This window comes from Salvelinus fontinalis, chromosome 15 (assembly GCF_029448725.1).
Source record: "Salvelinus fontinalis isolate EN_2023a chromosome 15, ASM2944872v1, whole genome shotgun sequence".
Taxonomy (NCBI): domain Eukaryota; kingdom Metazoa; phylum Chordata; class Actinopteri; order Salmoniformes; family Salmonidae; genus Salvelinus; species Salvelinus fontinalis.
In genome coordinates, this window is record NC_074679.1 from 5178255 (window position 1) to 5202107 (window position 23853).

At 45.4% G+C, this 23853-nt stretch overlaps 2 protein-coding genes across 4 annotated transcripts in view; one reads left to right on the plus strand and one right to left on the minus strand.

Annotated features, from left to right (window-relative positions):
• LOC129811303 (uncharacterized) overlaps positions 1-7281 on the plus strand; it is a 36266-nt gene extending 28985 nt beyond the window's left edge. For all 3 annotated transcript variants that reach the window (XM_055862501.1, XM_055862502.1, XM_055862503.1), the window contains 3 exons: positions 998-1760; positions 6150-6244; positions 6338-7281. In XM_055862501.1, coding sequence (XP_055718476.1) covers positions 998-1760; positions 6150-6244; positions 6338-6446 — 967 coding nt within the window. In that variant the 3' untranslated portion in view covers positions 6447-7281. The remainder of the gene's footprint in view (positions 1-997; positions 1761-6149; positions 6245-6337) is intronic.
• A 5806-nt stretch (positions 7282-13087) lies between these two features.
• Positions 13088-23853, minus strand: part of sos2 (son of sevenless homolog 2 (Drosophila)) — a 113550-nt gene continuing 102784 nt past the window's right edge. Inside the window, exons 17-23 of the mRNA XM_055862509.1 lie at positions 23641-23758; positions 23243-23415; positions 22414-22530; positions 21895-22150; positions 20271-20312; positions 18698-18801; positions 13088-16734 (exon numbers count right to left, since the gene is read on the minus strand). Of these exons, the coding sequence (XP_055718484.1) occupies positions 16225-16734; positions 18698-18801; positions 20271-20312; positions 21895-22150; positions 22414-22530; positions 23243-23415; positions 23641-23758 (1320 nt within the window). The 3' untranslated portion in view covers positions 13088-16224. The remainder of the gene's footprint in view (positions 16735-18697; positions 18802-20270; positions 20313-21894; positions 22151-22413; positions 22531-23242; positions 23416-23640; positions 23759-23853) is intronic.

A 23853-nucleotide genomic window follows, 5' to 3' on the forward strand; every position in this document is an offset into this window, starting at 1 on the left:
AGAACGTCTGCTGAAATGGCATAGTATGCAACAAAATGTCTGCTGAAATGGCATAGTATACAACAAAACGTCTGCTTAAATGGCATAGTACACAACAAAACGTCTGCTGAAATGGCATAGTATACAACAAAATGTCTGCTGAAATGGCATAGTATGCAACAAAATGTCTGCTGAAATGGCATAGTATGCAACAAAATGTCTGCTGAAATGGCATAGTATGCAACAAAATGTCTGCTGAAATGGCATAGTATACAACAAAACGTCTGCTTAAATGGCATGCATAGTATACAACAAAAGGTCTGCTGAAATGGCATAGTATGCAGCAAAATGTCTGCTGAAATGGCATGAATAATATACAACAGAACGTCTGCTGAAATGGCATAGTATACAACAAAACGTCTGCTTAAATGGCATAGTATGCAACAAAATGTCTGCTGAAATGGCATGAATAATATACAACAGAACGTCTGCTGAAATGGCATAGTATACAACAAAATGTCTGCTGAAATGGCATAGTATGCAACAAAATGTCTGCTGAAATGGCATAGTATACAACAAAATGTCTGCTGAAATGGCATAGTATGCAACAAACTGTCTGCTGAAATGGCATGAATAATATACAACAGAACTTCTGCTGAAATGGCATAGTATGCAACAAAATGTCTGCTGAAATGGCATGAATAATATACAACAGAACGTCTGCTGAAATGGCATAGTATACAACAAAATGTCTGCTGAAATGGCATAGTATGCAACAAAATGTCTGCTGAAATGGCATGAATAATATACAACAGAACGTCTGCTGAAATGGCATAGTATGCAACAAAATGTCTGCTGAAATGGCATGAATAATATACAACAGAACGTCTGCTGAAATGGCATAGTATACAACAGAACGTCTGCATGTACTCTCTGTAGTTACTGGATAACAGTGTCTGCTACCTGTAAGTGCCGTTATAATTGACGTGAAGCTATTTCATGTGATCTCTGTCCCTAGAGAGGAACAACAACTAAGCACACGTCAATCTAACTGTGCCGCTGGCTGCCAGAGCATGCCCGTTGCCCGTTGGCCTACCGGTACTGTACGGAAGAAGAGTTGTTACAGAGACAGGACAGGAGGGACCCTCCAGTCTCATCTCCATGACTCCTGTGGCCTGGCTGGACTGGTCTACGGTGGGGACATCAGCGCATTCCTCCATACGGCACCCCCTGGGTGGGGGGACAGCGACTCTGGACAGGAGTCTCCTAGTCAGGCTACGGGGGTTAAGGGACAAGGACATGGACACGGCCCCCAGACCCCTGGTCCTCACATGGTTCAGAGAAGCACTGATGACTGTGACACGGAGGAGGACGTTGGGGACACCTCCGTGTTCGACTACTCCTCTGTCACCACCTGTAGCCCAGACGGGACCCTGAGGAGGGAGGGGCAAGCGAGTAATACCGAGGAGGAGGACGAGGAAGAGGACACAGACAGTCAGGTGCCTGTTCTGTTGAAGCCCTCGTACACACAGCAGCAGCAGTCGCTGAGGGATTCACCCAGAGAACGGACGGTATGTCTGAGGTGGCAGATACCAAGGCTGCCGTACCCTTCTTCTCGAAGTCCTCGACACCAGGCAGGTCCAGCGGGCCCGGAGGGACAGGGTCAGGCACCAGGACCACCAGGACCATATGGGAATAGAGTCATCAGCGTGACGAAGGGACCACCTCCTCTCCTCCCCACCAGTGTCTTCAGACCCATCTGGGATGAACCACCAAAACAGGTCTTTATCCATCTTTACGCAACCCTGGCTGTGTTCAATCAATATGGCACGTTGTCGTCAAGCCGCAATGCACTCTGGATCGACAGCACGTCTTCTAAAGGCTCCCAGAGATCGCACTCATGGTGAACGCCATTATATCAATATATACAGTACCATTATATCAATATATACAGTACCATTATATCAATATATACAGTACCATTATATCTATATATCAATATATACAGTACCATTATATCAATATATACAGTACCATTATATCAATATATCAATATATACAGTACCATTATATCAATATATACAGTACCATTATATCAATATATACAGTACCGTTATATGTATATATCAATATATACAGTACCATTATATCTATGTATACAGTACCATTATATGAATATATACAGTACCATTATATCAATATATATAGTACCATTATATGTATATATCAATATATACAGTACCATTATATCAATATATACAGTACCATTATATCTATGTATACAGTACCATTATATGAATATATACAGTACCATTATATCAATATATACAGTACCATTATATCAATATATCAATATATACAGTACCATTATATCAATATATACAGTACCGTTATATCAATATATTAGTATATTCAGTACCATTATATCAATATATACGGTACCATTATATCAATATATACAGTATCATTATATGTATGTATACAGTACCATTATATCAATATATACAGTACCATTATATCAATATATACAGTACCATTATATCAATATATACAGTATCATTATATCTATGTATACAGTACCGTTATATCAATATATACATATATACAGTACCATTATATCAATATATACAGTACCATTATATCAATATATACAGTACCGTTATATCAATATATACATATATACAGTACCATTATATCAATATATACAGTATCATTATATCTATGTATACAGTACCGTTATATCAATATATACAGTACCATTATATCAATATATACAGTACCGTTATATCAATATATACATATATACAGTACCATTATATCAATATATACAGTATCATTATATCAATATATACAGTACCGTTATATCAATATATACATATATACAGTACCATTATATCAATATATACAGTATCATTATATCAATATATACAGTACCATTATATCTATGTATACAGTACCGTTATATCAATATATACATATATACAGTACCATTATATCAATATATACAGTACCGTTATATCAATATATACAGTACCATTATATCAATATTGTTACGCACGCCTCTGAGAAGAGGGAACGCAACTCCCTGCTGCAACTCAACTCTCTGAAGTGCAAGAGGTATGGACTGTAGGTGCGAGTAAGGATGACACAAAAGCAGATTTTACCGTTTACTTGGATTTATTTTCTTACACGGTAATATGGGGAAAAGGGGCTGGACGGAACCAAAGCAAAGAAAGTAAATATCAAAGTTCCCCCTCTCCTATCTAACCTGCCTACCCACTTAACTTACCTAACTTAACACCGCCTGGTGCCCTAACCAAAATACAGGGGGTGGTCCGCCCAGGTCTTACCTAGTGTGCCTAGACAGTAAATATACTACGGGTATATGTATGCCCTCGGGCCTCTTGCCTAAACACTCCCAAAGTGCCTTCTCCTTCCCCCCTGGGAACAAATGAAACAGAGTAATTATTAATGATTTCACAAACACAGGACATAGAAAAACTGCTACCAACAACAACAGTACATACCACACTTTCTGATACACAACCCACACTATATCACAATCTAATTTTTCTCTCTCTCAATCTCCAAATCTCTACTCCAAATCTCAAATCTCTACTCCAAATCTCAAATCTCTACTCCAAATCTCATCTCTCTCCTCTACTCTACTCTCTACTCCCTCCTTTTCTCCTGGGCAGAACACTGGCTTTTATCTTCAGGTGGCAATGGTGATTAGTCAGCTGCTTCTTGACGAGGGGGCGGGGTCAGCTCCAATCACCAATTAGCCTGGGGTTGACCAATCAGCTGGTTGGGGAGTACTTCAGGAAGCCATCTCCTGAAACACACACTCAAATACAAAACAGAACACAGAAACTGGGGAACGTAACAAATATTCACAGTACCAGTCAAAAGTTAACACAACTACTCATTCAATGTTTTTTCTTTATTTTTAGTATTTTCTACATTGTAGAATAATAGTGAAGACATCAAAACTATGAAATAAAACATATGGAATCATGTAGTAACCAAAAAAGTGTTAAAATCAAAATATTTTTAAATCTGAGATTCTTCAAAGTAGCAACCCTTTGCCTTGATGACAGCTTTGCACATTCTTGACATTCTCTCAACCAGCTTCATGAGGTAGTCACTTGGAATGCATTTGAATTAACAGGCGTGCCTTGTTAAGTTAATTTGGGGAATTGTTTTCCTTCTTAATGCGTTTGAGCCAGTCAGTTGTGTTGTGACAAGGTAGGGCTGGTATACAGAAGAGACGGTGTGTACTAGGGAGACATCTAATCCTGTTCCATTATCACGGTGTGAACTAGGGATATATCTAATCCTGTTCCCTTATCACGGTGTGAACTAGGAAGATATCTAATCCTGTTCCCTTATAACGGTGTGAACTAGGGAGACATCTAATCCTGTTCCCTTGTCACGGTGTGAACTGGAGAGATATCTAATCCTGTTCCCTTATCACGGTGTGAACTGGAGATATATCTAATCCTGTTCCCTTATAACGGTGTGAACTGGAGAGATATCTAATCCTGTTCCCTTATAACGGTGTGAACTGGAGAGATATCTAATCCTGTTCCCTTATCACGGTGTGAACTGGAGAGATATCTAATCCTGTTCCCTTATAACGGTGTGAACTAGAGAGATATCTAATCCTGTTCCCTTATCACGGTGTGAACTGGAGAGACATCTAATCCTGTTCCCTTATCACGGTGTGAACTAGGGAGACATCTAATCCTGTTCCCTTATCACGGTGTGAACTAGGGAAATATTTAATCCTGTTCCCTTATCACGGTGTGAACTAGGGAGATATCTAATCCTGTTCGCTTATCACGGTGTGAACTAGGGAGATATCTAATCCTGTTCCCTCATTACGGTGTGAACTAGGAAGATATCTACTCCTGTTCCCTTATCACGGTGTGAACTAGGGAGATATCTAATCCTGTTCCCTTGTCATGGTGTGAACTGGAGAGATATCTAATCCTGTTCCCTTATCACGGTGTGAACTGGAGAGATATCTAATCCTGTTCCCTTATAACGGTGTGAACTAGGGAGACATCTAATCCTGTTCCCTTGTCACGGTGTGAACTGGAGAGATATCTAATCCTGTTCCCTTATCACGGTGTGAACTGGAGATATATCTAATCCTGTTCCCTTATAACGGTGTGAACTGGAGAGATATCTAATCCTGTTCCCTTATCACGGTGTGAACTGGAGAGATATCTAATCCTGTTCCCTTATCACGGTGTGAACTAGAGAGATATCTAATCCTGTTCCCTTATCACGGTGTGAACTAGGGAGACATCTAATCCTGTTCCCTTATCACGGTGTGAACTAGGGAGACATCTAATCCTGTTCCCTTATCACGGTGTGAACTAGGGAAATATTTAATCCTGTTCCCTTATCACGGTGTGAACTAGGGAGATATCTAATCCTGTTCCCTTATCACAGTGTGAACTAGGAAGATATCTAATCCTGTTCGCTTATCACGGTGTGAACTAGGGAGATATCTAATCCTGTTCCCTTATTACGGTGTGAACTGGAGAGATATCTAATCCTGTTCCCTTATCACGGTGTGAACTAGGGAGACATCTAATCCTGTTCCCTTATTACGGTGTGAACTGGAGAGATATCTAATCCTGTTCCCTTATAACGGTGTGAACTGGAGAGACATCTAATCCTGTTCCCTTATCACGGTGTGAACTAGGGAGACATCTAATCCTGTTCCTTTATCACGGTGTGAACTAGGGAAATATCTAATCCTGTTCCCTTATCACGGTGTGAACTAGGGAAATATCTAATCCTGTTCCCTTATCACGGTGTGAACTAGGAATATATCTAATCCTGTTCCCTTATCACGGTGTGAACTAGGGAGATATCTAATCCTGTTCCCTTGTCATGGTGTGAACTAGGGAGACATCTAATCCTATTCCCTTATCACGGTGTGAACTAGGAATATATCTAATCCTGTTCCCTTATAACGGTGTGAACTGGAGAGATATCTAATCCTGTTCCCTTGTCATGGTGTGAACTAGGGAGACATCTAATCCTGTTCCCTTGTCATGGTGTGAACTAGGGAGACATCTAATCCTGTTCCCTTATCATGGTGTGAACTAGGAATATATCTAATCCTGTTCCCTTATCACGGTGTGAACTAGGAAGACGCAGCCCCTGTAAAGGAGAATACACCACAAGGCTTCAGACCGGTTCAAGCCACTGAGAGGCAGACATTTCCTAACTTCAAAAAGCTACGGTAAGGAATACTGGTTCCTTTTACAGTATAATACAGGTTAAAAGAAGGGTCTAATTCCCTGTCTCATTCCAGTCTCATTCCCCCGTCTTCTAGATTCCAAACCCAGCCGAGAGTTGGCCACGTCCAGGCAGGAGCCATGGGGGGTGTTGCAGTGTGGGATGAGAGCGAGGAGGACAGTGAGGGGCCCTGCAGCACTGTATGAGAGAGGGAGACTGTCTGTGAGACCAAACTAGAAGTCTGCAGCACTATTTGAGAGATCAACCGACAAAGACTACAGCACTGTGTGAGAGAGGGATAATCTAAGAGACCAGTCCAACAGTCTGCAGCACCGTGTGAGATATATACCATCTGAAAGACTGTTTGACAGACTAACCCAGAGGTCTACAGCACTGTGGGACACCATCCGTGCAATCAGAACAGCAACAAAATCTCTTGCATGCTGGCTACTTGACTAGCATCTGTGGTCTGTCACAAGACCAACCCAGAGGACTAACAGCACTGTGTGTGAGAGACCATCATTTGAGAGACCATGAGGTCCGCAGTACTGTGTGTGTGAGAGAGAGACTGTACTGTGTGAGAGATAATACTGATCACAGACAGTCTAAGGTCTGCAACAAAAACAATAACAATGGTGGTGAGGCAGCCAGTGGCGCCGTTTCCCCCCAACTGCAGATTCCATCTTTAAGGTCTGCACTGCAGCATCATCTGAACGATTGACCAGCCTGCATGACTAGCATTACACACTAGACATCCCTGTAACAGTGCTACCGTACGAGGGCCCCTGAAGAGAAATAGATACGAAAGATCCCGCAACAAGAAGAACACTTGAAAAATCAGAAGCGATTTCAACTCATCCCAGATCAGTCGCTCTGACCAACAGAGGTCCTGAACTAAAAAAAAGACTGGAGATTCAGGAGAAATGAAGAGACGTCTGTGTCCCAAATGGCGCCCAATTCTCTGTTTACAGGAAATTGTAATAACACATTCTAACGTCACATTTTATCACATAGTTTAATAAAGTTCAGCGTTTTGGAGGATTTCCACACGTGGGGAAATTTTTATAAACACATTTCATGGAAATCTACATTATATTGGCGTACATGAAAGGAGACGTGATCAGAATCTTTTTTTATTCTTTTTTATTGTTCTGTCTGTTAGAGCGTTGGGCCAGTAACCAGAAAGGTTGCTGGATCGAATCCCGAGCTGACAAGGTAAAAATCTGTCGTTCTGCCCCCATGAACAAGGCAGTTAACCCTACTGTTCCCCGTGGCGCTGAAACCGTGGATGTCGATTAAGCCAGCCTCCTCCGCACCTCTCTGATTCAGAGGGGTTGTGTTTAAATGCGGAAGACACACTTCAGTTGGACAACTGACTAGGAATCCACCTTTCCGCTGTCAAACAGATGAATAAAAACGATCTCGTCTTGACATGGGCCAAGGGGCAATAAAAAGAAGGGAGACACAGATTGTACAATATTAGGAGGAAATATATATTATAGGCTCCCGTAGACTACTAAATCAATTTTCCAGGAGCACTGACTCACCCGATGATAAAGGTAGCATGAATATGCGTAGCCTAGCCTTCTCACCGATGATGGTCTCAAAATATGCTCGAGTTACTTTGAAAAACAGTTCCGTTCGTCGCTGTTGATTTAGAAAATAGTAGCCTGTACGGACAGATTAAATCTTCTCTTTTCAGCAGTTGCTTTCCAAACCTTTTTCCCCCACAATTGTATTTCTAATATTTGCGAAAGGCCTATTAGCTATTCACTGACAGGACAAAGAGAAGTAGAATCCATAGAACGAAAGTGCCCATTAAAATCAGGCCTGGCAGCCATTTTGAGTGTACCTATGAGTTTACCAGTGAAAAAGTTCCAAAATCCTTTCTATGGATTATATTTCTATGGCCACAACACAACAAGTCAATCGATACTTTACTTGGTGTACGCTCAGTCAGTGTTCAGATGTAATTATATAAGGAGTAGTTATATAAATATTTTGTATTAGCAAAAAGTTTTCAATTTATCAGGGGGTGCAGAAGGTACACTCCTACTTACCTTGGCTATGTGTGCGATACCATTCTTCCACGAGAAATTCCATAATTGTGTGTTTTGTTGATGATGGTGGAAAACGCTGTCTCAGGCGCCACTCCAGAATCTCCCATGTGTGTTCAATTTGGTTGAGATCTGGTGACTGAGACAAGCCATGGCATATTGTGAAAACATCAGCAAGTTGAGCAGTCTTCGTCACCGAAGCAAACGTGTCCCAACAAATCACTCCTCTCAAAGTCACTGCGATTTCTTCCAGCCAGGGTAGACAAAATAATAGCCAACACGGCCTGTCCAGCATTTTTATACATGACCCTAAGAATGACAGGATGTTAATTCCACACCTGTGTGGAAGTACCTGCTTACAATTTCCCTAATTTCCTCAAGTGTTTCCTTTATTTTGTCAGTTACCTGTAGGGCACTACATAGGATCAGAGAGCCCAGGGTCTGGTCTAAACTAGGGCACCAGCCCAGGCTCTGGTCTAAACTAGGGCACCAGCCCAGGCTCTGGTCTAAACTAGGGCACCAGCCCAGGCTCTGGTCTAAACTAGGGTACTATCCCAGGCTCTGGTCTAAACTAGGGCACCAACCCAGGCTCTGGTCTAAACTAGGGCACCAGCCCAGGCTCTGGTCTAAACTAGGGCACCAACCCAGGCTTTGATCTAAACTAGGGCACCAACCCAGGCTCTGGTCTAAACTAGGGCACCAGCCCAGGCTCTGGTCTAAACTAGGGCACCAGCCCAGGCTCTGGTCTAAACTAGGGCACCAACCCAGGCTCTGGACTAAACTAGAACACCAACCCAGGCTCTGGTCTAAAAACTAGGGCACCATCCCAGGCTCTGGTCTAAACTAGGGCACCAACCCAGGCTCTGGTCTAAACTAGGGCACCAGCCCAGGCTCTGGTCTAAACTAGGGCACCAGCCCAGGCTCTGGACTAAACTAGGGCACCAGCCCAGGCTCTGGTCTAAAGTAGGGTACTATCCCAGGCTCTGGACTAAACTAGGGCACCAACCCAGGCTCTGGTCTAAACTAGGGCACTAGCCCAGGCTCTGGTCTAAACTAGGGTACCATCCCAGGCTCTGGACTAAACTAGGGCACCAACCCAGGCTCTGGTCTAAACTAGGGCACTATCCCAGGCTCTGGTCTAAACTAGGGCACCAACCCAGGCTCTGGTCTAAACTAGGGCACCAGCCCAGGCTCTGGACTAAACTAGGGCACCAGCCCAGGCTCTGGTCTAAAGTAGGGTACTATCCCAGGCTCTGGACTAAACTAGGGCACCAACCCAGGCTCTGGTCTAAACTAGGGCACTAGCCCAGGCTCTGGTCTAAACTAGGGCACCAGCCCAGGCTCTGGTCTAAACTAGGGCACTACAGAAGGAATAGGGTACCATGTGAGATGTAACCAAGTGAATGTGACGTAAGATAGCAGAATGTGATTAAGACTGTGTGATGTATTAAATTCATCTCATCCAAGACCATTAATAATACAAAACCACAGTTATAAAAGTCCACACACCATCAAATAAACCAACCCACGGATGGACCAATCTGTTAAAGCACTTCCACAGAGGGAGCTAAACCAGGGTCCTGTTCCTAAGGGCACACCGTAGCAAAACCTTTCTTTTGCAACGGAAAACACAAAACACATGTTTCTTATTGGATAAGTTCAGATGACATCTCTCTCTCTCTCTCTGAGTGTTTTCTTCCGTAATGCGCCTACTGAACACGACCCAGGGTTATTCTGTAGAACTGCCTGGGGGGGTGGGGGTAAAAAAAAGAAAAGTCTGCAAGTAAACATCCACACTACAGACTGACTCAATGGAAACCACGTTGAACAGTGGCGCTGTGAGCATTTAAAAAGGCAGGATGTGACATCACAGAGGACGATGTCAAGAGTTCCCGTAAGGCTAGATTCCGTTGTGTCCGTGGCCATGTGTGAAAGAGGTCAAGGGTCAGATGGTTCCTATGGCTACGTGTGTTCGGGTGGGAGGGGCTTGGAGATGTTGTCGAGGAAAGGGGAAGTGGTACACTAGTACTCGTTTCTTACTACTGAGCCACACCAAGCCAAGCTCTACCGGGGCTGGTTACACATCCAGTATCCACCATAGTTGCTTGAAACATACACTGGGAAAAGATAATATCCAGTCCAGTATGGCTCGGGTCGGCCCTGTAGTGTGAATCGGTCATAGTGTCATCAGGGTTGGGGGTCAATTCCATTTCAATTCAGAAAGTAAAACCAAATTCCACATTTTCATCATTGAAAAGCATTGACAAGAATTGTAATTTCAGTGTATTGAGCCTAACCCTGGTTTCTTTAGTCCTGATGGAGAAAATTAGTTTAATTAACAGACAAGACCTCTCTGACAGTAGCATTGGACTGTCTCCATTATACCTCATGGCATTAACAGACAAGACCTCTCTGACAGTAGCATTGGACTGTCTCCATTATACCTCATGGCATTAACAGACAAGACCTCTCTGACAGTAGCATTGGACTGTCTCCATTATACCTCATGGCATTAACAGACAAGACCTCTCTGACAGTAGCATTGGACTGTCTCCATTATACCTCATGGCATTAACAGACAAGACCTCTCTGACAGTAGCATTGGACTGTCTCCATTATACCTCATGGCATTAACAGACAAGACCTCTCTGACAGTAGCATTGGACTGTCTCCATTATACCTCATGGCATTAACAGACAAGACCTCTCTGACAGTAGCATTGGACTGTCTCCATTATACCTCATGGCATTAACAGACAAGACCTCTCTGACAGTAGCATTGGACTGTCTCCATTATACCTCATGGCATTAACAGACAAGACCTCTCTGACAGTAGCATTGGACTGTCTCCATTATACCTCATGGCATTAACAGACAAGACCTCTCTGACAGTAGCATTGGACTGTCTCCATTATACCTCATGGCATTAACAGACAAGACCTCTCTGACAGTAGCATTGGACTGTCTCCATTATACCTCATGGCATTAACAGACAAGACCTCTCTGACAGTAGCATTGGACTGTCTCCATTATACCTCATGGCATTAACAGACAAGACCTCTCTGACAGTAGCATTGGACTGTCTCCATTATACCTCATGGCATTAACAGACAAGACCTCTCTGACAGTAGCATTGGACTGTCTCCATTATACCTCATGGCATTAACAGACAAGACCTCTCTGACAGTAGCATTGGACTGTCTCCATTATACCTCATGGCATTAACAGACAAGACCTCTCTGACAGTAGCATTGGACTGTCTCCATTATACCTCATGGCATTAACAGACAAGACCTCTCTGACAGTAGCATTGGACTGTCTCCATTATACCTCATGGCATTAACAGACAAGACCTCTCTGACAGTAGCATTGGACTGTCTCCATTATACCTCATGGCATTAACAGACAAGACCTCTCTGACAGTAGCATTGGACTGTCTCCATTATACCTCATGGCATTAACAGACAAGACCTCTCTGACAGTAGCATTGGACTGTCTCCATTATACCTCATGGCATTAACAGACAAGACCCATCTCACTGACACCTCTTTAACAGGACAGCCTAAAGTGCGTGTTCTGTTTTTCTCACTCAAAATGTCTTAATGCAACAATTCCAACCTTGGTTTTAATAATAAGAGTATTAGCGTTTGAAAGTATTTTCAAAACCAGACCCCATCCTATCAGAAGGCATCATTAGGTAGGAGGAGGTACTACAAAGGAAGCAGACCTATCAGAAGGCATCATTAGTTAGGAGGCGGAACTACAAAGGAAGCAGACCTATCAGAAGGCATCATTAGTTAGGAGGCGGAATTACAAAGGAAGCAGACCTATCAGAAGGCATCATTAGTTAGGAGGCGGAACTACAAAGGAAGCAGACCTATCAGAAGGCATCATTAGTTAGGAGGCGGAACTACAAAGGAAGCAGACCTATCAGAAGGCATCATTAGTTATGAGGCGGAACTACAAAGGAAGCAGACCTATCAGAATGCATCATTAGTTTGAATGAGCCAAGTTTACAATTGGCTCATTCATTGGCTCACAATTGGCCCTATCAGAATGCATCATTAGTTAGGAGGCGGTACTACAAAGGAAGCAGACCTATCAGAATGCATCATTAGTTTGAATGAGCCAAGTTTACAATTGGCTCATTCATCCCCCTCCTCTCCCCTGTAACTATTCCCCAGGTCGTTGCTGCAAATGAGAATGTGTTCTCAGTCAACTTACCTGGTAAAATAACGGATAAATAAATAAAAAAAAATTGTTAGGAGGCGGTACTACAAAGGAAGCAGACCTATCAGAAGGCATACGTGTCACGACACGTGTCACGACAACATACATACAGTACAATGCCATAATAACCCGTGACTTGTGGTCAGTGATGTTAGTGGGAGAATAAAAATAGGTGGGTAAACTCTGATCGCCTGTTGTGATGGAAAAAGTAACACTGACAACCATGGAGTGAATTTTTCTGTAAAACTGTGGGTAAAACTGTTAGGCAGCAAAAAAGGAACGTAAAAGTGCGTTTCCCTCCACTACCACCAGCGGTGTGACAACGTAACAGTTGGCAAGACAACACAAGTACATCTGGAACTCAGCCTAGGGATACATGTCTTTCTTCCGTTTAACTCCCAGGGTCGACATTCGAGGTCTGCTGGGGGAGATTGTCTGTAAACTAAAAGTAGACGACACAATGACCCGTTTTATCTGACTTTAGCAACATTGGATTGATAGGCAACGTTTGACCAAAGGGGTGCAGTGGAGAGTAAATATATATAAAATATAATACAATGATAATGAGAAATCACTTTATACAAATTATTTAGTTAGTGTATACATGTTATATGCACAGTATCCACAAACTTTTGTAGTGTACATATTTTTGATCTAAGCATTTACATAGCCAACCGTATTTATTTATCGTATCAGTTGTTTTTAATAGCATTTAAAGACACCTTTCGCTTACTCTGTAAAGAAAACGAAATAAAAAAGGCACATCTGAGCATGATGCATGTTATTTCACTATTTTAAAATGAAATGGCATTTTTGAGAGGAGAGAGAGAGAAGGACAGTTGACACCTGGTTAATAGAGTCCAAATATCTGAAACAGCCACTTGTTCCCAGTTTGTCCACTCGGGGAGCTGTTTGTCCTCCTATCCACTAGGGGCGCTGTGGAGCAGTCCCCAGTTTGTCCACTCGGGGAGCTGTTTGTCCTCCTATCCACTAGGGGCGCTGTGGAGCAGTCCCCAGTTTGTCCACTTGGGGAGCTTTTTGTCCTCCTATCCACTAGGGGCGCTGTGGAGCAGTCCCCAGTTTGTCCACTAGAGGAGCCAACTGTCCATTTGTTCCAGGCTTTTGGTGGGGTTGATGCGTATGAGGCGTCCAGTGCTGAATTTCCATACCGACACTGCAGGCTGGTACAGTACTGGGGATGATGGCAGAAGAGCTGCAGATAGTGTTGGACAGACAGACAGCAGCACAAACCTTTAGGGGCACTTAGTTTGAGTTAAGACATCATGGATTTTCAGCTAGCCGTGGCTGCCAGTCTGTTCTTGCCAACACCATATGGAATTGTCATGACAAATGGCCATAAGAGAACAGAGTAGGCCAAACAGATCTGGGACCAGGCTAGCTTTAAAAAAGGAGCATGCTAGTAGATACCCATAGACTTCCAGTCATTGCGCTAACGCTAGTTAGCATTGGCTCACGAAACTACCTCAAACCTCCTTCACGCTGGACAACAGAGATGTAAAAATGGTATACACAAGTTCATCTGACTCTGGGGAAGTACACTGGGGATAAAACCCCAAAGTATCCCTTTAAGGAGCTGGAGAAAGAAACGTCTGGCTGCTATAGTTACCAACTCCCTGGCCAGAGAAAGAGATATCTCAATGTTGATGCCAATCATCCTACTCTTCTTCCTAGATCGGGGCTTTGTCCAGACATAAGAGATAGATAGAGGACTCATTTATATCAGCGCCATTATAGCGTCTGTGACAGCATGAGCAGCTCCATAGAGATAGATAGAGAACTCATTTATATCAGTGCCATTATAGCGTCTGTGACAGCATGGGCAGCTCCATAGAGATAGAGGACTCATTTATATCAGTGCCATTATAGCGTCTGTGACAGCATGGGCAGCTCCATAGAGATAGATAGAGAACTCATTTATATCAGTGCTATTATAGCGTCTGTGACAGCATGGGCAGCTTCATAGAGATAGATAGAGGACTAATTTATATCAGTGCCATTATAGCGTCTGTGACAGCATGGGCAGCTCCATAGAGATAGATAGAGAACTCATTTATATCAGTGCCATTATAGCGTCTGTGACAGCATGGGCAGCTTCATAGAGATAGATAGAGGACTAATTTATATCAGTGCCATTATAGCGTCTGTGACAGCATGGGCAGCTCCATAGAGATAGATAGAGGACTAATTTATATCAGTGCCATTATAACGTCTGTGACAGCATGGGTAGTGCCATTGAGGCTACAACTCACAGGAATCCCCACCCAGTTGACTACCTTGACTACTTTAAAATGGCGGAAGCACGGTGGAAGCCCTCAATGGCGCTGCCCATGCTAATATAGCCTTTTGGCCACTAGAGGCCTCTATTGTTTTCTATAGTCCAGACACAGACAGACTTCTCCATCACATGACTGATGAGGGTAGACAACAAGACGTCACCGCTGCCCTGCCCCAGCTAAATGTGCAAGTGGATCCTACCCTACACTCTCCGTCAATCTGTCCTCCCATCCGTCTGTCTCTCTCCCTCATTCTGAATGGCTCCCTGCCTCAGGTTATAGGTTAGAGGTCAGTGCTGTGGGATTAAAGGCTAACATCTGAAGTAGAGGGTGTAGCTACGACCAGGGAGGGGGTGGGTTTATTCATTAGTTGCACACCGTAGCAAAACGCTTTCAGTCAGTTCTGAATGAATGAAATATAATTTGCATCCCATTTTTAGTTTGTCTTATCATTCCTCAACAAAAAAAAAATGTATCCCTTAGTTATCCCCCTGCATCAAATACAAACTTTGGCTACTAAGTTAGAGTTTAGTAGAGAACAACAGAACACAATGGGAAGAGTTGAGAGGCCTCAGAGGATTCTCAAAACACTCTGCTCATGCTTGCTCCAGACAGAACCGCGGAAATTGATAAGTTTGATCATTAAAAGAGCAGCGAGGTCCGAATAAGTCCAGTGACTGTCAGTCTGTCAAGTCTGCGAGTCACAGGACAGGACAGGGACTGACTCCTGGGTGGAGTGAGTGAATGCTGTTCCTAGCACTACAGTGTGCCAATGGAACAACGGAACCACAAACAGAGTATGGGGTTTCCACACTGGACCAGGACAGGCTGGAGCCCGGGGGGGGGGGGGGGGGGGGACATAAAAATACTTGTCAGGGTAGGAAGAGGGCGACTGTCAGAGCATATCTTACTATCCTGTCCACTCTAGCAGTGGGATGTCTGTACCAAGAAAGAAACACAATGACATGTGCTGTGCTGTGTACAGGTATGTGACACACACACACACACATACACACACACACACCCACAGAGAGGAGGAGTTTGAATCAGTGTCTTGAGGCTACTTGTTCATTGGCTGGCACACTGTGGTGTAATTTTCTATTGGCATGAAGGCGGAGCTACTGATTCCTGAGAGGCGTTGGCAGGAGATGAGTTGGGCCGGGTTTGGAGTGTGGTTGGAAACTAAGTCTTCTTTACGATCAGTAGCTTTAAAAATCATGATTCGATTTTTTTTTTTAATCCGCTCCAGGTCATCAGGTCATAGTTCATAGTCTGATGCAGGTCATTAGTTCATAGTTTAATGTAGGACATAGTTTGTTTGTAGTTTGTATTGTGTGGAGCAACTCAAAGGCTTCCATGTTGACAACAAAAACAATAATAACAACAAAAGAAGCAGAAGGCTCCTCATTGGCTAGTGTCCGTGTTCTCCACCAATGAGAGGCTCTGTAACGGGGGCGGCAACAGCTCCCTCTTGTAGGTCTTTGGGGGGAGTTTGGGGAGCTGGGGGGAGGAGTTGGAGTTGTGGCGAGGGGGCACAGGGGGCGCCATGATGGGCAGCGGCAGCGGGCAGAGACTGTTCTGACTAGCGCTGAGGGGGCAGCTCCGCCGGGGGACGCGGGGAGAGGGGGTGCCCGGGGGCGTGCCGGGGGACGACGGGGAGCTGCCAAAGTCCCAGTGGAAGCGTCCGACAGGGGAGGGTTGAAGGTTCAGGGGGTAGTTGATGAATATCTCTGGGGGTCTCTGGGGGATGGGTGGAGGGGTGTCTGGCTGGGGGTCCCGGGGAGGTGGTGGTGGTGGGCTGGAGAGGGGGCCGTCGCTGGGGCCATTGTAGACCGGGGCGCGTGGCTGGATCCTGGGGAGAGGAGGGGGCAGCCTGGGGGGGATGGCTGGAGGACTGTCAGACCTGGAACTCAACTAGAACAAACGGTGGTCACAGTTAGATACAACAACAAAAAAACATATTTCTGAGTTAAAACACAAAACAGGATGCAAACAGTAATTGTTGATAAGCAGTCAGACGAAAAACTCACAGAGAAACATATTTAAAAAAAGAATTCAACACCAATATTTCACAACAATAAACGGTGTACTGTACACCGTGTTACCAAGAGCATCCTATTTCACAAGAACACACAAACTTGAAATGCAACAAGCACTAAGGAGGACATTGTATGCACGTGTGTCAGGGTTTCCTCTAGCTGGTAATAGCCGGCTTTTAGCCCCCCCCCCCCCCCCCCCCCCCCCCCCCCCGCCCCCCCCAAAAAATAATAAAAGCCGATAAATAAATTGTCCGAGGGATTTTCTTTTTTATCCCATTGCGAAATAATGAGCTACTTTTTGTATTTCTAAACTGGTAATTGAAGCACGCTTCCCATTCGCCATTCAAGGCCGCTAGCGAATCACACACCACTTTGCGATGACCTGGTGACAGTAGATATTTTTAAAACATATACTTAATTGTTTGAAACCTGAACATTTTACTACATATTATAAAGGGGATGTCTTACTTGCTTATTAATAAAATAGCCTATGCAAAAAAAAATTAACCAAACGTGCAGGAAATGATTTTATAAAGACTTCCATATGACTTTTCTCTAATTTTCGGTTACTAGTACAACGCTCTAACCACTAGGCTACGCTGCCGCCCAAATGACAAGGTAGCCTACACTGCTGACACTGACAAACAGATCAATAAAAAAACGACTGTGCCATATAAAAAGGCCTACGAGAAGGTGAAGACATTCATAGAATATGGCGTCCATCTAAACCTGAAGGAGGAAATGATTGTTTTAAAACCAAGTGTCACTGACCCAATGATAAAGACAGTGACTATGCACATTCCCCCGGGGGAGATGGCCGATGTTCTACGCTGGCGCCAATAACACTTTCAACCCAATTAAGTTAAGAATTTTGATAAGTAAAAAGACAGATTGGAGACTTTTCATTGTCTTCTCTTTACAGCAATAGCTATTTGTTTTCCCAAACTGTTTTTTTTACACAATTGTATTTTTTAAATATTGCGATATGCCTGGCTGGGTCTCTCTGCTTTTCACTGACAGTCGCAACTTAACCCTCATCTATTTGGTCAATTTGCTGCGCCCGCTCCCCAAATTGCGGGCCCTTCTTAGGTTTCCGAGTGGTGCAGCGGTCTAAGGCACTGCATCTCAGTGCTAGAGGCGTCACTACAGACCCTGGTTCGATTCCAGCTTTTTTTTGGGGGGGGTGGCCAAATCATGCTTTCTGGTATAGTAGCCTATTTTGAATGATTTTACTTATTTCTGTACAGACAAGAGTAAGCCAATTAGGCTAAATCATTTTGGAAAATGTCATTAAAAATGTACTTTAGGGAAAATCTTCTCCAAGCCTTATGGACACACGCCACCCATCCATTCTAACACTTTGAAATGACTCATGGGAATTCGGTTAGAATGACTCATGGGAATTCGGTTAGAATGACTCATGGGAATTCGGTTAGAATGACTCATGGGAATTCGGTTAGAATGACTCATGGGAATTCGGTTAGAATGACTCACGGGAATTCGGTTAGAATGACTCATGGGAATTCGGTTAGAATGACTCATGGGAATTCGGTTAGAATGACTCATGGGATTTCGGTTAGAATGACTCATGGGAATTCGGTTGGAACTCGGCTGCTTCCGAGTTCCATGTTCTGTTAAGATAAATGACCATAATCTAGATGGGATTTCTGTCGTTCTGAGCACTGTGGGAGAACTCCCTGATCAGGGTTATGCACCCAATGCATACGGGTCCGGGAACATTTCTCAAATGTCTGGTAAATTAAAATTCTGCCGTTCAAATGTCCCGTGCCATATTTTCCGAACAGAAACCGTGGTGTGTGTGTGTGTGTGTGTGTTACCTTGGCCTCAGAGAAAGCATCCTTCCTACGCGGGGGAAGTGGAGGAGGTTTGAGTAAGTTCTCTCCTAGCTGGTGAAGGCTTCCACAGGAAACTGACTGGACCTCTACACATAGCAGGGTACAAGAGTTCAATCAATCAAATGTATTTATACAGCTCTTAACACCAGCAGTTTTCATACAGTAGACTGAGGGGGAACTCGACACGGCGGGGGGGACTCGACACGGCGGGGGCTCGACACGGGGGGGGGGGGGGCTCGACACAGCAGGGGGGGGGGGCTCGACAAAGCAGGGGGGGACCCGACACAGCAGGGGGGGGGACTCGACACAGCAGGGGGGGGGGGGGGGGACTCGACACAGCAGGGGGGGACCCGACACAGCAGGGGGGGGACCCGACACAGCAGGGGGGGGGGGGTCTCGACACAGCAGGGGGGGGGGGGACTCGACACAGCAGGGGGGGGGGGACTCGACGCAGCAGGGGGGGGGACTCGACGCAGCAGGGGGGGGACTCGACGCAGCAGGGGGGGACACGACACAGCAGGGGGGGACTCGACACAGCAGGGGGGGACTCGACACAGCAGGGGGGGACTCGACACAGCAGGGGGGGGACTCGACACAGCAGGGGGGGGACTCGACACAGCAGGGGGGGGGGGGACTCGACACAGCAGGGGGGGGGACTCGACACAGCAGGGGGGGGGGACTCGACACAGCAGGGGGGGGGGGGGACTCGACACAGCAGGGGGGGGGGGGGGGGGCTCGACACAGCAGGGGGGGGGGGGGGGGCTCGACACAGCAGGGGGGGGGGGGGGGGACTCGACACAGCAGGGGGGGGGACTCGACACAGCAGGGGGGGGACTCGACACAGCAGGGGGGGGACTCGACACAGCAGGGGGGGACTCGATACAGCAGGGGGGGACTCGATACAGCAGGGGGGGACTCGATACAGCAGGGGGGGACTCGATACAGCAGGGGGGGACTCGATACAGCAGGGGGGGACTCGATACAGCAGGGGGGGACTCGATACAGCAGGGGGGGACTCGATACAGCAGGGGGGGACTCGATACAGCAGGGGGGGGGGACTCGATACAGCAGGGGGGGGGGACTCGATACAGCAGGGGGGGGGGGGACTCGACACAGCAGTGGGGGGGACTCAATACAGCAGGGGGGGGGGGACTCGACACAGCAGGGGGGGGGGGACTTGATACAGCAGGGGGTGGGGACTCGATACAGCAGGGGGGGGGACTCGACACAGCAGGGGGGGGGGCTCGACACAGCAGGGGGGGGGACTCGATACAGCAGGGGGGGGGGGGGGGGACTCGACACAGCAGGGGGGGGGACTCGACACAGCAGGGGGAATGACAATAGGAGTGGGCAAGACAGCACAAACAGATCTGGGACCAGGCTACTTGTCAATGAGACACAGGCACATATATACACACAAAGCCCAGTCTACCAGCATCCTCCATGGGAGGGCCGAGGTTCTCGTTCATCAAGCTAAGGAGCTGTTTCCTAACACCAGACAGACGGGACAGGACAGACCAGACACCACATCATACAGAGCATCAGGAACACTCACTTGAGGGTGGGAGGAGAACATTAGCGAATATGGAGTTTCCACCTGTAAAATGAAGACAGATGTTGAAATACATATACAGATATACTGTTCACAGTGTTAATCCCCAGATATACTGTTCACAGTGTTAATCCCCAGATATACTGTTCACAGTGTTAATCCCCAGATATACTGTTCACAGTGTTAATCCCCAGATATACTGTTCACAGTGTTAATCCCCAGATATACTGTTCACAGTGTTAATCCCCAGATATACTGTTCACAGTGTTAATCCCCAGATATACTGTTCAGTGTTAATCCCCAGATATACTGTTCACAGTGTTAATCCCCAGATATACTGTTCACAGTGTTAATCCCCAGATATACTGTTCACAGTGTTAATCCCCAGATATACTGTTCAGTGTTAATCCCCAGATATACTGTTCACAGTGTTAATCCCCAGATATACTGTTCACAGTGTTAATCCACAGATATACTGTTCACAGTGTTAATCCACAGATATACTGTTCACAGTGTTAATCCACAGATATACTGTTCACAGTGTTAATCCCCAGATATACTGTTCACAGTGTTAATCCCCAGATATACTGTTCACAGTGTTAATCCCCAGATATACTGTTCAGTGTTAATCCTCAGATATACTGTTCACAGTGTTAATCCCCAGATATACTGTTCACAGTGTTAATCCCCAGATATACTGTTCACAGTGTTAATCCTCAGATATACTGTTCACAGTGTTAATCCCCAGATATACTGTTCAGTGTTAATCCCCAGATATACTGTTCAGTGTTAATCCCCAGATATACTGTTCACAGTGTTAATCCCCAGATATACTGTTCAGTGTTAATCCCCAGATATACTGTTCACAGTGTTAATCCCCAGATATACTGTTCACAGTGTTAATCCCCAGATATACTGTTCAGTGTTAATCCCCAGATATACTGTTCACAGTGTTAATCCCCAGATATACTGTTCACAGTGTTAATCCACAGATATACTGTTCACAGTGTTAATCCCCAGATATACTGTTCAGTGTTAATCCCCAGATATACTGTTCAGTGTTAATCCCCAGATATACTGTTCAGTGTTAATCCCCAGATATACTGTTCACAGTGTTAATCCACAGATATACTGTTCACAGTGTTAATCCCCAGATATACTGTTCACAGTGTTAATCCCCAGATATACTGTTCACAGTGTTAATCCCCAGATATACTGTTCACAGTGTTAATCCCCAGATATACTGTTCACAGTGTTAATCCCCAGATATACTGTTCAGTGTTAATCCCCAGATATACTGTTCACAGTGTTAATCCCCAGATATACTGTTCACAGTGTTAATCCCCAGATATACTGTTCACAGTGTTAATCCCCAGATATACTGTTCAGTGTTAATCCACAGATATACTGTTCACAGTGTTAATCCCCAGATATACTGTTCACAGTGTTAATCCCCAGATCTACTGTTCACAGTGTTAATCCTCAGATATACTGTTCACAGTGTTTCACCAGCGATAAGTGTGTGCCTGTCTGTATTTATGTACAACTATGTGTGTGTCTCTATGTGCACTTGAACATTGGTGTGTGTGTGTGTGTCTGTGTGTGTCTCTATGTGCCCCATCCTCACCGTAGGAGTTGCAGAGGTCTTGCTCCATGAAGACAGAGATGAGGTCTGAGGTGGCAGACTGCGGGGGGGTGGGGGTGTTGGGTGAGGTGGGGGCTGTGGAAGAGGTCTCATGCTCCGTCTCAGCGATGCTCCTGAAGGTGATCTTGTGGGGGGGCTCTCTCTCCAGGGGTACGGGGTGGCCCTTCAGGGTTCCTGACGTAGAGGTACGCACCGGCCGGATCCCAGGGGACTTCAGAGGGTACAGGGTCTTCCTGGGCTGGAGGAGAGGGTAAAAGAGGAGGGTTTGAGGACCTGGTAACCGTTAAACACTTTGTTAAAAGACAGATGAATTCACGAAAAAGTTTTTTCTGCACAGGAACTGGAGTTTAGGGTGAGGGTTTTGATTCCATGTCAATTCAGGAAGTAATCTGAAATTCCAATTTAAAAAGATTTCTCATTGCTTTTCATCTTCCTGCTCAATTTTGTTTGTGATATAGAACTGATCACCCTGAGGGGACGATACATATAAATCAATCTTACGAATCGTGGCGGCTGCTTGCAGTTGCGAGGCTCAATCTCCTGAGACTTGTTGAACAGATAGTCCGAGAACTCCTTCTCACCCAGACTGCCCATCGGGTTCAGGTTCTCAAAAAACCTCTGGGACAAAAAACACAAGACACAACGAAGGCCATCAGATGAATGATACTCCTTAGAGTGGATCATGGCAAGGAGAACACTGTCATTCTGGTGCAGGAGAGAGAGAGGCCGAGATAAAAGGGAGGAGGGAGAGGAAGAGGGATAGGAGGGAAGAGAGATGGAGATGGAAAGTAAATAGGGGTTTAGGAATACACTGACAGACCAACCGACAGACAGACTGATTTCCCTACCTTGGTGTCCTGCTGGACCTTGGTATCCTGCTGGACCTTGAGACAGTAAGGCTAGTTGATTGGCCTACCTTGATGTCCTGCTGGACCTTGAGACAGTAAGGCTGGTTTTGATTGGCCTACCTTGATGTCCTGCTGGACCTTGAGACAGTAAGGCTGGTTTTGATTGGCCTACCTTGATGTCCTGCTGGACCTTGAGACAGTAAGGCTGGTTTTGATTGGCCTACCTTGATGTCCTGCTGGACCTTGAGACAGTAAGGCTAGTTGATTGTCCTACCTTGGTGTCCTGCTGGACCTTGAGACAGTAAGGCTGGTTTTGATTGGCCTACCTTGATGTCCTGCTGGACCTTGAGACAGTAAGGCTGGTTTTGATTGGCCTACCTTGATGTCCAGCTGGACCTTGAGACAGTAAGGCTGGTTTTGATTGGCCTACCTTGATGTCCTGCTGGACCTTGAGACAGTAAGGCTGGTTCTGGTTGGCCTACCTTGATGTCCTGCTGGACCTTGAGACAGTAAGGCTGGTTCTGGTACTGCTGTATCTCTCCTGTGATTTCCGCTACTTTCCTCCTCTTACTGAAGTTGATCAGCTCTTTGCCGTGTCTCTTCAGGAAGTCGGGGTTCCCTTCCTCTGTCTTCAGGATGTTGGTCAAGTAGATACCTGTGGACAGGGAGGAGAGCGACATGGTATAGAAGTAGTCCTAGCTAAATACATCACTCAGTCAACCTAATACGTCCAATGGCTCAGTGGGTTGGGAGCATTGTGCTAGCACCAACAGGGTTGAAGGGCTTCCCTCTCCGCATAGGCCACATATATACCGAATCGATGTGTCACAAGTCAATGTGGACAGTTCTGTACGTTTGTTTTCTGTCCGGAAGGTCTTACCAAAGAAAGGCACACAAGGCGGGTTAATGGACTTGAGCTTGGCCAGGTACTTCTTGAAATGGTCCTGGCTCAGTTCCACTGCTTCTTCTAGGATCCGCTTTTTCCTTTCGGGGACCGCCTGAAAGAAAATAACAATATGGACATCTCTCATGAACGTGCTGCTCAGTAAAAGCATAGAAATAGCGCGTATAGAACAGATCTGCCACTTATCAG